This window comes from Danaus plexippus (assembly GCF_018135715.1).
Source record: "Danaus plexippus chromosome 9 unlocalized genomic scaffold, MEX_DaPlex mxdp_26, whole genome shotgun sequence".
Classification (NCBI taxonomy): Eukaryota; Metazoa; Arthropoda; class Insecta; order Lepidoptera; family Nymphalidae; genus Danaus; species Danaus plexippus.
In genome coordinates this window covers 481,768-498,102 of record NW_026869848.1, presented here as the reverse complement: position 1 = coordinate 498,102, position 16,335 = coordinate 481,768, and the positions used below count along the sequence as shown (strand labels likewise).

Below are 16,335 nucleotides of genomic sequence, written 5' to 3'. Positions count from 1 at the left end.
ACTGTATTTCCCTGACAAGTGGTATAAATCGCTGAATTCAGGTCATCATTCGACGAGCGGTTTCAATTAAATCCAACTGTAATATGACACGTATAAATGTCACGTTAAAAAACCTAATGAGGCTAGGAATTAAAAACACGTGAAGACACATTCAAATATTGAACACACAACGAATTATTGTACGGTTGTATATTAAATAAATTATTTATGAGAACAGAACGGGCCTCAAAGAGATGCTCAAATGTTGTTTTTGTTTGACAATACGATAACCATCGATATAAATAAGTCGATAGAAGCATTCAATCATTGATTTTTTGCCAAAGTCACTTGCGGGGTGATGATAATGTTGCACAATAAACTCTATTACCATACAGTAAAGGTTGGATATCGTTTGCATTGTTTCGTACAGCGACTGGCAGACTTCCAGAGGATTCAGTGTTGAACTTATGGAATGGAAATAATACTTAGAAAATGCTTGTTGATGACTTTGTAACTTTGCTCTCCTAAATAAAGAAGAAGCATATGTATCAGAGATGATTCCTTGCATATCCTTTTGTCTGGCTTTTGTTCGGAATGCTATAGAACACGCTAGATATTATGGTTCATATTAAATTTGATACACATCATATAAATAAATTATTAATTTTCACCAATTATAAATATAATTGTCCCGCAGTCAATGGGAAATTTATCCACATTTGGAGAATGCCACATGTACAGAAAACAGAATAGAAATTAATTGTTTTTTGTTAACTATGTAAAAATATGACAAAATAAATAACTGGTAGAATTACCATCGTGATATAAAACCATTATCAAAAACTTGTATGTCGTCTTTAAATCAAATAACTTTTCTATGAAAGAAAAGTCAGAATTTTGACCAAATATTTCTAAATGTCTGTCCGTTGAGCGACAATAACGGTTACCGTATATGCAGACTTAATATTACATGAAAGTTATAATAATTTATATAAAATAATAATTTTATTATATTTAGTTAATTGAAAAGGTATACCGAAAGTAAATTATTTTCTTGTCAGCTGAAAACGTCGCACTGATCAAAAACTCCGATTGCTTTATGATCCGGCGTTATTGAAATACGGTTTAATGATCAAATCTCGTGCTGTTTTTTCGCTCTGATATACAATCTGCAATTGTATTTTTTGTATGTAATTAATTTGACACATATATAAAATCCGGTGATGAAAATTTTCATAATTTTTCCGATCTGATGTGAATTTTTTTATTAATAATGTAAAAAAAATTATATTAATTATAAAAAAATATAATTTCAGTCAACTTTTCCACCAGCTCGCTAATCCTTCCGGCCAGACGTCGTGATAAAAATTTGCCATAGATAATTATAAGTGTATGTATGTTTATATTGTTATAAGACAGACCTTATTTTTATGTCAGACCGTAAATAAAGTCGCATCTGAACAAGTGCAATCGACACAAGCGTTTCGTTTTCGAGCGACAGCAGTCTTCGTATTCTGCGGTGACCTCACTGGTGACTTTAGCACGGTGGCTTACCCCATTTATTTGTCACAGACCGTACTGTTCACAGGACATTTGTACCGGACAAGCGATGAAGCGCTGCAATTCAGCGGCCTTCACAGTATCCATTTGTTTGATGGAAACTGATAAATGCTTGATGGGCTCGACTTTTAAAACCTCTGAATAGTTTATTGATCAGCGCTCAATTAAGTTGATGTTCGTGGTTTTTTGGACAGCACTCGTGAACAGCCTACAAATCACGCTCTTCAAGTACTGTAGTACTTAATGTTACAATCAATTATGTTATGTGTTAAACATTATATATGTTTATGGAATTCCAAATAATATGAGGCGTAAATCGTATTCAAAAAACAAACACAATTAAGTATCAGCAATAAAAGTGGAATAACATAATCCAATAATTAAATTTGGTGCTAAATTCTGATAGAAAATGAAATATTTTATATAACAATGCTCAGTATAATTCCAATTTATTTATTTTACTGTACATTCAATTTAGACTGAAAAATTTTTGCCCACGTACTAAATAATGGCTAATTGGTTATATTGTTAAAGTGATTAAGTGTAATAGCACTTATAATGAGATGTGAATGATGATGAAACCAAAATATGTGAAAATGTTAGCATAAAATAACACCGAGCCGATATATTTCAAAAACACACATTGAAATTAAAAACTACAAACTTATGAGAACGTGGACGATATGTTTAATACGAGCTTTCCACAGACCGCGTAGTTCTGAGGTATCCAAAAACGAAGAGTAAAGCGGTACAGACCTGCAGATGCAGCGAGCAGGCCGTGTGCACGAAGCAGCGCCAACGCCAGCAACAGCAGAAGCGGACGGCGCCGCATACCGCGCGACGCCGCACCCGAGCCCGCCTCGCCCGCGCTCACGGAAACTCTCGCGCCCACGCCAGTGCCCACGCTCACGCCAGCGCCCACGCCAGCAGTCACGCCAGCGCCAGCGCCAGCGGCAACGCCTGCACTCGCGGCAGCGCGGCGCCGCCGGCCGCCCCCGCCCTCGCCTTCACCTGCAAATAACATACCTGTTAAAAGATGAACCACTACGCAGAAAAACATATCCAATTTTTAGATAGCTACATATCAATATAGTATAGATCTATACAAATCTGTACATAATTATTTTATCAGAACACTTATTATGAAAATAACTTAAAATTGTCAACACCGTGTTCACTGACGTGACATCATTAGAGCAAGATGTTTTTGTAATAATTAGAATATAAATTGAACGTAATTGGTCCTTAAAAGAACCTTTTAGAAAAAAGCTCAATAGAATCCATGTTTGTATAATTACCATTCATAAGATATCAACTCTGAGGAAAATAAACATCGAGCAGTATCAGACAATTATTGAAATATTAAAAAATGTATTTATAGTCTAACATTTACAATATTATCTGATGAACATTGGAAATTTCCTTTCTTTGGAAAAGAGGCTCGATTTTATCAATAAAAAAAGCTGAGAAACACAAATAGACACCTAATCGCTGTACCGATCCTCGGCTCTCGAACGGAAAAGTATTGTCCCGAACGAAATGTGTCGAAGGGAACATGCTGCGGAAATATAAAGATACTTTCATCTAAAGTAAAAGTTAAACAATACGGTTTTTCCCTCATTTAGGGACACAATTTCCTTTAAGGGAAATCATTTTAATCTCACGTTCATGAAAACAGTGAGAGTTTAATAAATTTTAATAACAAAGATAAAATACTTTTTTTTTTATTTCTTACTGTCTAATAAAATATTTAACATCAAGTTTTATATAAATTTCTTGGATAGATAATTATAATTTTGTTTGCATATTACATATCTTTTATCACTCGACACTTACATGTGCAATTCCTTCACTTCTCAGCATTTACGGAACAGCATTATAACTTTCTTGAAGTCCAATGCTGTGAGGTCACAGATAAAACTCTTAGACCGACCATATGTACGGCTATGTTCCCACAGTCGGGTAAAAATACCCGCCAGCAAGTGCAAATTTCTGTACTAGTGTAAGTTGAAACACACTTACTGCTCCATAAACAGAAGTCAGCTGAGACCGAGTTAGTACACAGTTGACGCTAATGTAATTGCAAATGCATTGCTGACTTTACCTCGTATTTAATTTGAGTACCTCACAGTTTCCTCGAGTAATATAAAGTTTATCACCGCAAAATATTAGCGCGATGCTTTACTTAACTGCAAATCGACATTCTCACATTCACTGTGTGAGATGCGACGTTATAACAGAACCAAAAGGCACCAGCGGTCTCTAACATGTCAATAACGGACATAAAATCAATTCGAAGTGCAAAATCGTCGAAATCTCGTTAGGAATAAAACAATAATCGTATCCAATCGTGTGATAGGACAAAAAGTTGTAAAGTGGAAGCTATTGTTCTCGATAAATCGGCTCGTAAAGTGACAAGCGTTCTTGCTTTGTGAGTCCAAAGTTAGATATCGGGATCCGAACCATTGATATCCATTCCCTTTCCCATTTCTATTCCGGTATAAATGCGAGATTTTTGGATAAAAATACTATCTTGATACAGAGAAAACGAAAACGGCTTCAAAGTTGGGAAGTGTGTTGATGATTTATGTAGAATATGGACGTACGAAAACAAAACACCTCCTCCTTGCATGCTGCACGATTTGTTTGTATGAGATGGTCCAAAGACTATTTCGACCTACCTACAAATCTGTAAGATGACATCGGTGCAAAACTTTCCTAATTACTCCGAAGAGCACTCAAAACTCGAGAAAGACAATAAAAAAAGAGGATAATCATTATTATTAGAGAAGTTCAGGATTGTGTAATAACGCGATCGGATGTCAAGAGCTGACGACGGTAAATGTATCGAGCCCGAGCCAAATGGAATTATAACTATACACGCGACCCCGCAGCAAAATAAAACTATACAGAAACGTAATTTTTAGCACAATATTCGTCAGAATATATTTCAGGTCTCTTTATCCGAGATCTTTTAAATTCCATCATACAGTAAACAATGACCGTTCCATTTATTTTTCAACTTTATCAACGGTCCCTTTTATTTGTTTGCAACAAACGCTAGACTAACACTTTGTATTAAAACTGGACGTCCAACTGTAGTAGCCAATATTATTTTTACATTCGCTTTTACATTTCCTATTATTTTATTAAAAATAAATTTTTATTTTACTTTACACAGGCGTTCATGAACAAATCTAATCACCAACAATCGGGTCTCGATGCAGAACAAAAATTATCCGTTACATGAACTGATTTTTATTATAATAAGCACTACAGAAAATAGAGCATAGAATATAAAAGAGTATTTAACTTTAGACCTCTATGGCTGTACATTATTAATTTATATGAATTAAAGTCTTTGTTTTAATTTTTTAAAACAATACATCGTTTGACAAGTTAGTTATTATTCCCAACTGCCAATATGTTCGTATGTGGCAGAAACTAATATATAGTGAATTGAAATTTTCAAATGATATATTTTTACATAAATATTTACTTTTTCTTCTAGAACATTTACTTCATGTTTGCTATACATACTTTAATGTATTAGAATCGTCAAATGTACCAGAAGACCTGTCAAAGCAGAGCAATGTACATTTAGAACTTTTCAAAGGCTAAATCTATACAGTATCAGAGGTAGTAATCAATCCAGACAAGTTGGATAGGACTCATCCGCTAATGGGCTCTGAATAATGAAGCTCTGTGGACTACCGACACACACCTCTTATTTGTAGAATAGCATCGCAATAAATAAAGCAATTATTTTAATCTTAAATAACAACATTTTAGAAACAATATATTATTTAAACTCTGTTTATTAACCACATTTAAGTGAGTCTTACGAATATGGGATTGTTTTATCATGTTCCTGCTGTTTACACGATAAGTTATAGAATAATTATTGTAAATATTATCAGAAGCAGAACATACATAAACACACATATAAAACACTTAAAACACTATGCTAAACACGCGACCGCGCTCGCAAACTCAAATAGTACTGATAATTTCATCATTATTTACATTGAAAATGAAGTAACTAGCTTGTTTACACAGTGTTCGTAACGCGGTACGAACAAGTTGCTGTGAAACGAATCACGTAAGACGGAACGGAACAATGTTTGCTTTTATGTTAACAGAGGTTACATTCATGATACTGTGTACGTGATAATTAAATGATCTAATTTTACTTTGTTTATTTACATCTCTCTTCCAACATTCCTTCTATAATATCAAGCATAAGCATATGAAACCACAAAAATTATAGCGAAGACATAGAACAGTAAATTTTCTCGGGCTCACTGTTCTGACTTACTTATTATTCCAAGCCATATTTCTGCTTGTGACTGAAGCGGGACATAATTTTTTAAGCATTTCCGTGTTTTATATCAGACGCAGACCACCTCATTTTCATGTTCGGGATGCAGGACCCAAATCCAGCGTACACAGTAATGATGCAAAAATTTAGACGAACAACAAACAACAACAAACTTATATTCTCATTAAAATCATCAAGGAACAAATAAATGGATAATAAAATATAACACGTACTTTGTTTGAAAGGGTTTCTTGATTCAGAAGCTGAGTACTAACTTTACATTGAATAATACAAACAACGACGAATTATTCAAAGTGCAAGTTACATCTTTGACGTCGGATTCTGTTTGAAAATATACTTTGTTAACTCCATGAAAACAGATATTACATTTCAAGCATTCACCGATATCCTTGATAAGTATGGTCACCTATTACATTAAATTACATCGGATACATGAGATTAAACTATTGAATAATCACTTCCTAACACATCACCAACGATCGTAGTTATTAGTAAAAATATTAAAAGAAGTAGAATAAAACGAAAATCAAGGAACAATAATAAATAAATCCGATTAACGTCATTACAAAAACATGTTGGTTCTTGAAGCCTCATTATAACGACTCGGAGTTGCTCGAACTGAAGATTAAAATATAATAATCACATCAAAGAGAAAACGCTGACATTAATTGCTGTTAATATTTCCATTTATCCGACGTTTTGTTGCTTCGAATTTTCTGTACTAAAAGGGTTTTTAATTTTTAGCTTCCGTCCGCGACTTTGCTCGAGTTTAAATTTTACTTCTCAGTTAGTTTAAATCATACTGAAACTAATGTTATCTTTTTTTCAAATTTGAATCGTAAAGACATACAGACAAAAATGCTAATAACTTCAGGCTAGGCTCTATGGCGTGGCGGGTTTCAAAACTGTGAAAGTATTTAGTTTAACGATTGTCTTTTCAATGAAATTCTTTATAAAAATAAGTCATTTAAACTGCTCAGTTAGCTGACAAAATAAAGACAAAATAAAACGAGGTAGAAAAGTATAATCATTCTTGAAATTAGAGCAATCTTTGCTGGCGACATCTTTAATAGACTCACGCCCTGTGATTATGTGCGGCCATTACACTCGGCGTAGCGGATTGCTTACCTTTACAGAAATTGGAATATTTTTTAATTAAATTAAACTTTCGTCTAAATAAAAATAAAAATATTTTTCTTTACCAAATTCTATGAATTTATGTATTTAAAAATCACATCATATTTCACGATCTATTCGAAATTAATAATTATTGCTTACAATAAAGTATCAACAGTATTGTATTTCCAATTATATTTCCCAGCGACGATTGCTGACTTGGATTTCACTATAACTAAACTAATCATATGTAAGTTTAGCAACGAAATATGATTGGTATTAATGGGAGGCTCCGTCTATTAGTTCTTGAATTACGTTCCTTTGAATATTTGATATGTATTTATGATTGAACTATACAGGATTTTTAGTGGAGTCGTTAAAATGTCTGCGAATGTTTCTCAACCTTTAGTATAAGGAGAGATTATAACCACATAGAACGAGGAATTATAGTGCTGTGCAAAATTAAAATGATCCGAACTTGTAATCAATATCATAAACAACGTCATTGTTTGCAAAACTCTTTTGATGAAAATAATGAAATGGTTACAGCTTTATGTTTAAAGTTTATACTGACTGAGGGCTAGTGGATCCAGATGAAGTCTCACCAGCCCTCGTGTCATCCCCGTCATTACGCACCGCCGGTAGTTAATGTGCGTATAATTATTAGTCACCGATTACGCCCTCTTATTATACGCTCACGGCGAGTATTTTAATAAATTTTTATATTATCTCAGCCGCCCCGTTGCGGATTTGGTTAAGTTCCATAAAAATTTCCGGCTTGTTGCGCCGAGATATCACAATATTTATTAATTTATTTTGAGTTATGGTTTGAGTTGCCTCGTAAAAAGCGAGTTGAGAATTCCTCATAAACATAACTCGTGCCCATTAACGTTTATTGATTACTGTCTATTTTATATAAAAATAATTAAATGTATAAAAAAATAGAAGTAGTCACGGACGCCGTAAATTGATGGTCGGCTTATTTATTTAGAATTCCTTTTGTCGGCACACCTGAGTCGGATAATTAATGCAGCGGCAGACGTTTATTGATAGCGGTGAAGCCGAGATCGTGTATCTAGATGTAGTGTATACACTGCCTTATACAGTATAATGTGGTGTATACACTATAGTAATTTAATCAGAAGACAGGTGTAAAAAATATTAAATATCTTTTCATTTGTTAATGATTATTCCGTGGCTGAAAAACTTTTTTTTTAAAGACCCCACTTACCCCAAATGACCCCACTTATCCTGGGTGGGGCAAGAGGGAGTGTCAGACTTCTACTGACTAAAAACCTCCCGCACCTTCTCCTGCTCAGAGCCAGGATACATCATTGCGCTTGCACCCGCAACCCGGCTTGGTGGTGGTCAGATGACTCTTTGAGGCGCACGCGATACGCTACGCACGTATACTTGGGTCTGGTTCCTATCGGGCGACGATTTACCCTCGCTCGAAATCCGCTGACCCGCGCTTACGGTACTGAAGATCGTCTCGCGATCCACAAAGCTTGGAGCGTCCCCTGCGTGACGATGTATCGTTCCCTCACGCCCTATGCATCCTCCTTAGCTAGCATGACTGCTTCGCAGATGGAAGAGACGGCCTCCCAGTGCCACTTGCTCCGCTGCATAGCCTGAACTAAAGCCGGACGTGAGAGGTCGCCGCCGCCGATGACTACCCTGAGAACACGTCGGTGATCAGAGCAAGCTGGGCACTCCACCATCGAATGCTTCAACCTGTCCTCTGGTTGGTCATCGGAATGTAAACAAACGGGCGTTTCCTCCCTCTGAAGCCGAAACAGGTACCTCCCCAAACTTCCGTGTCTCTTAAGCACCTGTGTCAGGTGGAAGATGATGACTCCGTGGCGTCTTTCCAGCCACTTCTCACAGTAGGGTTTTCCGCTGCGATAGTAGCGAGCCCAGCCCTCGGCTGAGATAGTCGTTCCTTCCACAATACCATGAGATCGCGCTAGAGCTCATCTCGCTGCCCTCTGATCTGGCACGGCAGTAGCAGCGAAGTTTGGCCCTAGCGACAGGCTTCAGCGCGCAAACTGAAGACGTGCGCTAGCGCCTCCACCTCTAAATCTTATGGCGGTGATTCGGCAAGATGGTTCGCTGCCTCTTCGGAAATCTGAGATACCCACGGATTATCCGAATGGCCATAACCTTCTGGGTTGCGATAAACGCACGAGCTGGTCGCCAACTTATATTAGGCACTCAGACAAGAGCCCCATGGAGGGCCATGACCGCACCCACCTGGAGGTGGCGCATTCCGACGGACATAAAAGCTCATGGCCCTGGACTAATAGAGCGCCACCTCGAGTCTTAACTATAACTGATCTTAACAACGACCGTTTCAAGTACAAATGCCATTAGATCAGCCGCCGCCTGGTGAGACTTTCGAAGAGCTTTCCCACCTCGTCCAGCAGTACGATAGGCCGTTACAAGGACGGAGAGTCCTTAGGGCGATCCGGTTTCCTTACGAGGACCAGTTTACCTGTCCTTCAAGACAGCGGGAACTGGCCCCTCTCCAAACATGCACTGAAGAGATTTTAGACTGAAGAGAAATTAGCTTTAAATTTATAAAGACTTTAAAAAGTATTATTCAGATTCGTTCAGTTATTATAGAATAATTATACTACGAATATTTTCATTTAAACAAGCTTTAATTGAACTCGATGTTTAATACTATTCTAACATAAATTTGTGTGTGCATTAAAAAAATATATAGTTTTACTTTTGTATACAAAAATTTAAAGCATTAGTGCTATGAATAAAAAACGTTTAAAAACTTTAATAATGCAAAAGTTAGTTTAAGAGATATTATTCTATGAAATTAATTACAGTAATGACGAGCGAAATTCCATGAATTTAAGGACACATGTTACAAAGAGAAAGCTTTGAGAAACCAGAATGTGTTAAAAATAATAATTATACAGAACCAACGCGAGAACTTGTAAAACTACCTTGTTTGTGAAAACCAAAGAACTACCGTCACCAGCAAATATTTAATAAAGATTTTCATCTGTATTGTATGCTGTAAATTTTTATTTCTTAGTTCCACGAAATAACGTTTATCAAACTGAACAATGTCGGTTTCTAGGTAATTCACTAGACGTGAATATATAAATAAAAACTTTCAATCTGTCGCTGTTTTTTTGGAAGATGCTAACTAAACTTCAAACTAAACTAAAGATAGAATGCTTATATAAACCATCCTTCACAATAAACTGTCTAACCCTGATGATTTCATTTAATTTATTTTAACCCTCTTTTCATCTAACTTAAAGTCTATACAGAAGATATAAAGAATCTAGTATACTATATACAAGAATAAAAATATTTGTGAACATTTACAGGTGTGTAGTAGAATATGTTAGCACTTTGCGGCGACATTCTCTAGGAAACTGTGTTCCGTGTTGGGGACTATTCGACACTTAGTTATAGCTTTAGAAAATTCAAGGAACATCTCAGAAGATATGTTTATGATAGCGTTAACTAAAATATTCTATAAGATATAAAGAAAAGAAATGCTTTCATGTTCCAGTACTAAATATATTCAAATATTTTACAACGTCCTTGTAATTCTGGCACCCCAAACTAATGTCCAAATACATATATAAATTGATAGTTCTGTTGAAGTGAATTACATCAATAAATAGTCTTTAAACTCTGTCTTTGTTCATTCAAATGTATACATTTATATGTACCATTTATATTTAAGTTACATTTATACGAAACAGACTATACACAACGCGTGTCAAGTTACTCGTTCCGAGTATCATTAATACGAATTTGATTATCCAGTAACTCCACATTCCAGTGTATTATGAAACTATGAGACCGTGTTTATTTGACTGTTTATTACATACGGTAGTAGATACTTACATTTCCAGACATTTAAGACGTTACATTTAATAACATAATTTGAGATTGCCTTCTATACAACATACCATATGAGAGGGAGATAAAAATTACCAAACTGCTAAAACAGCATAAATTTCAGAACAGCAATTTTATAAGTATCTTACTTCAAGTATACAATGATAGATGTAAGAACACACAGGAACTAATCTCGTCTCGTGGAACCAACACTTAATTAAGTTGAAAGTTTTCAAACAGACTGCAGAATTTGATCGGGCTATTGATTTTTTTACTAAAATTTTCAGACATTGCTCGTAAATTGCAAGTGAACTTCAGAATAATTCGATTACTAAAATAATCAACGGCGACAAACAATTAAATGAAGAACCTGACCCTTAACCCTTGACGAAGGTCTGAGAGATTGTAGACAAGTTGTCCTTTGAACTTGTCTCTATTTATGTAATTACTATCTGATTGATTTTTGTCATAGCCTCAGTATAGTAAGTTATAATTTTCACTTTTCGTACCTATTTCCATATTGTCATCAATTGACCGGTCATACTTAATGTACGATTCAAATTTATTGTATACATGATTCCTAAGGCCTCGGACTCAATAATGTTGAGAATAACTGTAATAATCGCAGATCTGTCACATCTGACTCAGTAATTTGAGGATGTTCGTGTGACGAATTATATTTACTCTGGTTTTGTCGTTCCTTTGTATTTGATATCGCGATTTAGAGTACGTGGAATAGAATGAAGTAGAGCCAACCTAGCTTACCTTGTTCCCGCACCGGTTTATAGCGCTCTTTCGGATTCAATGTACATTGTACAAATGTCGTGGCCAAATAACATTTGAGATGTTTCTCGCACGTTACGAGATCGATAAAGTGCACGGAAAATTACATGAAAATCATTATTAAATTGGACTGAAGTTTCAACGTACTTGATTCTAAGAAATAAGAGTTAAAAAACATTATATATTACACGATTATTGACAATCAATCACACGTCAAAACCAACGATGGATTCAATTTTGCTAAACTTAACATCAAAAGTTCACTTTTCCGATATTATTACATTTCATTTTTACTATAAAAAAAATATTTTCCTTTTAACATATTTCATTAAATATTGCATCCTAAAAGGATAAGATGTTTTTACGAAAATATTATGTTTTATGACTTCTCACAACATCTGCAATGGCGAAGAGCAACAGGAAGAGCGCTATAAATTAAGCATTGTAGCTAAATAAGTCGTGAAGAAAAAGCAATTCCTCAAGTTGCTCCGGTCATTTGCTAATGACTTTCAGAGTTTGGCTTAATTATTTACACTTTAATGGACTTTATACAGAACCTATGTAAATTATACTCAGTTGAAGAGAGATTTTAATGTCTGTAGGAACATGGTGGCATCCATTGACTCCTTATATAATTATAAGACTCTTGAAGTTTTAAAAATTTCAATACTTGAGATAATTTATTATATAAATATAAAATTAACATCTCTTACGACAGCTCGCAAACAAGAATTCTACTATTTCTTGTAATATATATTTAATTTTAACATGAAGAAGTAGAATGTATAAAGATGCAAAAACTTATAAAAGAAGAGCTGTCAGAAATGATATAAAATTTCGGTGGAAGCAGAGACTAAACAAAGTTATCCAAATAAAAAAGTTCTTAACAAAGTTACTTCATAACTTATAATAAAAATAAGTTTTTTTATATCTAAACTCAATGTACAGACTAGACTTATTGGATTACTATTCAAATAACTACATTAGGATATTAAAAGACTTCACAAATGTCTTCACGCATACGAAAAATATCAAAATTAGTATTTTAATGCAATATAGTGCTCTTATGAATGGTGTAATGTATGACCAGCAATCTTAAATCAAACTCAGCTTAGAAACTCTTTATATATATATAATTAGTATTTTTTTTTAATCACTTCAGTTAAAGTACTTTAGGTAACGTACCGTTGGTAACGTAGCTCATACCAAAAATTCTTCAACCATACAACTTGTTTTAACTGTGATATCGATTTAAACTATTAATAATTAAAATATAAAGAAAGTGACTTTGTCATATACGCCTTCAATGAACACAAAATTATTTTCTTACACTATTATTGACATTATGAAGACACTATTTAAAACAATTCCCGAACTCACTATATTCACTACATTGAATATTCGAAGATAACAATCATGACGCCAGGATTCCCTCATGACGTTTAATTTTATCTTCATCTATCAAGTCAGCAGCAGACTATAAATGAGCACTTAAATTTAAACAAACGTTGCTACATATTAATCTGAGGAGTCTGCGTATGCCACGACATAATCACAATGAGTGCTCCAATTTAGACGGAACGGCGATTAAATTTATTATTGAAAATGAACTGAATATATTATACGCTTTTAATTTATGTTTCATAACCTAAACTATATGTACATATGTTATTATTACTTTCTATGTGAAAGGTGGCAACCGAGCAGACGGCCTATATGATGACCGTCGCCCACATCCGCAACATAGATGCCTTGCCAGATTTTTCAGTGGGAATAAGGAAATTGGGACTACAGCTAGGCTACTTCTACCACCTCTACGATCTACGTTAGATTGTTACACCATAATACAGATCTTAAACACCGCGATATCAAATTTGCATATAATATATATGTATATATAAATATTAACCAATTAATATCCTTAAAGATATAAACTATCGAAACATGATAATGTAAATGTATTAGGTTTTTCATCCAATAAACAGATGATACCTAAATCATCTTGACACGGGACCACTCCTTGAATGGAAGTCATAAATCTAGCGACGTGGACCGACCTATTTTCGACAACGTATTTAATGATATTTATTACTATTGAATATGTATCATATCATAATATATCATTAACATGAATACAGATTTCATTACTATGATATGATTGATTAAAAACCGGTTCAGATCACGTTGACGTATGATCTGTGTTCAACCTGCATTCAATGTCCTAGGAGTGGTTTATTTCATATCTTGAACAATATCCTTCAAGACCACTCCTCTCGAACTATATTAGTACTACCGTCTGTCATTGACAAGTATGCCTGAGATTTAGATTCATAGTTAATTATTAATGAAATTCGTTCACGTTTTAGTGTCTGTGGTGTGAACAGTAAGTTTTAATTATAACTCCACCTTTTATAATATCACATGATGTGTTTACGTAAGACGCTTAAATCTTCTGACTCGATCCATAAGTCGATCTGTGTTTGTAGGGCGATTCCCCGTTCCCTAATCAGTACAACTTGCGTCTAGATCGACCCCTGACCCCTCGGAGGACGTTATCTCAGCTTCTGTTACGGATGAAATAAGCTATTGTTTGATATGAATTTTGCAATAGTCGAGAGGGCATTGATCTGGAACGATACAGAGACAAAGCCATCATTAACAAGCAGTCACTTCCACCTGCAAATAGTTTGATAATTCATGGAATTCTTAGTTAGACGTTTGTTCGCATTACGAGGATGTTTTTGTGTAAACTATTCCTGAAAGTTATTCTAAACCTCGAAATAAATACGTTAAATGTTGGATTTGCATAAAATTTCGTTTCTAAAATATTTTAAGCAACGCTCCTGTAAGAACGTATGTGTGGAAATAAAATTTTATTATACAACATCTATTGTTACAAACAAATTCGGAAATTCTATTGTTAACTAAACATTTTATTGAGGTACTTTAGTGTTCTGCTGGAACTTTTTGTAATTATTCGTTTAACACCAGATAATTTGCGGGATTTTAAGCAGTAAAAGTTAATTGGAATGAGCCAAGTATATTGTACTCGCCGGGAGCAGGAAAATAAAAGAAATTGCAAGCTTAAACAAGTGAAAGGCTCCCAAGGAACAAAACTGAATAAATACAAAGATTGAAAATAGTAATAAAAATATATTCCTTGTTATGATTGGGAACATCGGGTGGAAAGGTTTTAACCTGTTTTAAATTTAAGAGCCAGAAAGAGAGCAAATGTGAAGATAAAAATCAGTGCCGATGCGGATACAATGTGATCTGCAGTATGTCGTTGGAAGCATGTCAGCTTTAATGAAACAGAAACAAAACTAAGGCCACGCGATTTATGTAAATCACAATATCATTTGTTGCATTATGACCTTTATACCTCTGTTACAGGGCTCAAGATACTTCAAGTCTCTCTAATGAATTCCGTGGAACGTTGTAAATGCAAAACGGGAAACAACACGACCGAGTTCTTAAAATTCAGGACAAACGCAATCAACTGTCGACTCTCTCGCTCTCAGAGAACTATACACCGACGGACGGCTCCGTAATTAAACTTAAATCATATATAATGATGTATTTTATCTTTACATTATACGGTATTACTAAAACGATTGTTCTAAAGAGTTTTAAGTAGCGGGTTACTTTATACATTGTATTCTAAGAACCGTCCGATTAATATTCTCTAGATGTAATATTAATTTTATTTTTGAACTTGATGATGCAGGAAGGTTCAGTAATAAAGAGTCACCGTTTCAAACGGTCGCTCCGCTCGCGAACCCATTAGTTGCTGTACAAAATTTAAACAAGTTTCACCTCAACAAAGATTCTTTTGTGAGCAGTGAGTTCATGTTTTGTGTTATATTCTGCTTACACAACTTTAACTTCGAACACTATCTCCATTTTAATGCATTGCACGACGACGCTCGAGATTAAAATGTTCTTTCTCGATTACAGCCCGTTGGATCCACTGTATTCTTTAATATTTGAGTATTCGAAGATTTGAGAGTATTATATGAAAAGCAATACACCTGGGTATATAAAATGTCACCTCCGAGTTGTATGTCGGTCAAGTTACGATAAAATACTAGGTGATATTCACCAAACGCAGCGAGATTCAACATTATATAGTACTCCTTTCCTACAGTAGTAACATAATACGAAGGAAACGAATAAATGGCTCATATTTGACGTTAATATATTACAAACAACACGCTCTCTTCACCTGTTTCATTCAAAACTACATCATATATTTCTTTGTGTGAGAAAACATAATTTTTTCAAACGTTTTCCCTTTTTCATATTAACAAAGGAAACGCAATATGTCACAGTGTTGCTTTCGCATTTAATTTTATCTCGCTGTAGTAACCATTTACACATGAACTCCAGTCGGTGCTGGCTATGTTCGAGAATGTATCGGCAAGGGGAGAAACACACCTATCGTGAATTTCAAGAAACACCGGTTTGGAAAAAGGACTTGGACTTATTCCAAAGTGGCCAAAACTGAGCCATTTAAAATGATCAAAATTCTTGATAATTCAAAAGCTCAAAGACTATATATTTTGAAGAATTGATTACAACAAATTTTTCATTCAGACCTTCCTTAACGTCAACAATATCATAATATCTCACGGGTCTGATGGTCCACGTAAAGGCTAACCAATCTGATTAAAGCA

General features: G+C 34.7%; 1 protein-coding gene across 10 annotated transcripts in view; it reads right to left on the bottom strand.

Moving 5' to 3' along the window:
• LOC116767215 (disintegrin and metalloproteinase domain-containing protein 33) overlaps positions 1-16,335 on the bottom strand; it is a 230,798-nt gene that overhangs the window by 154,294 nt on the left and 60,169 nt on the right. For all 10 annotated transcript variants that reach the window (XM_061527421.1, XM_061527427.1, XM_061527422.1 and 7 more), the window contains one exon: positions 2,296-2,550. In XM_061527421.1, the coding sequence (XP_061383405.1) occupies positions 2,296-2,550 (255 nt within the window). The remainder of the gene's footprint in view (positions 1-2,295; positions 2,551-16,335) is intronic.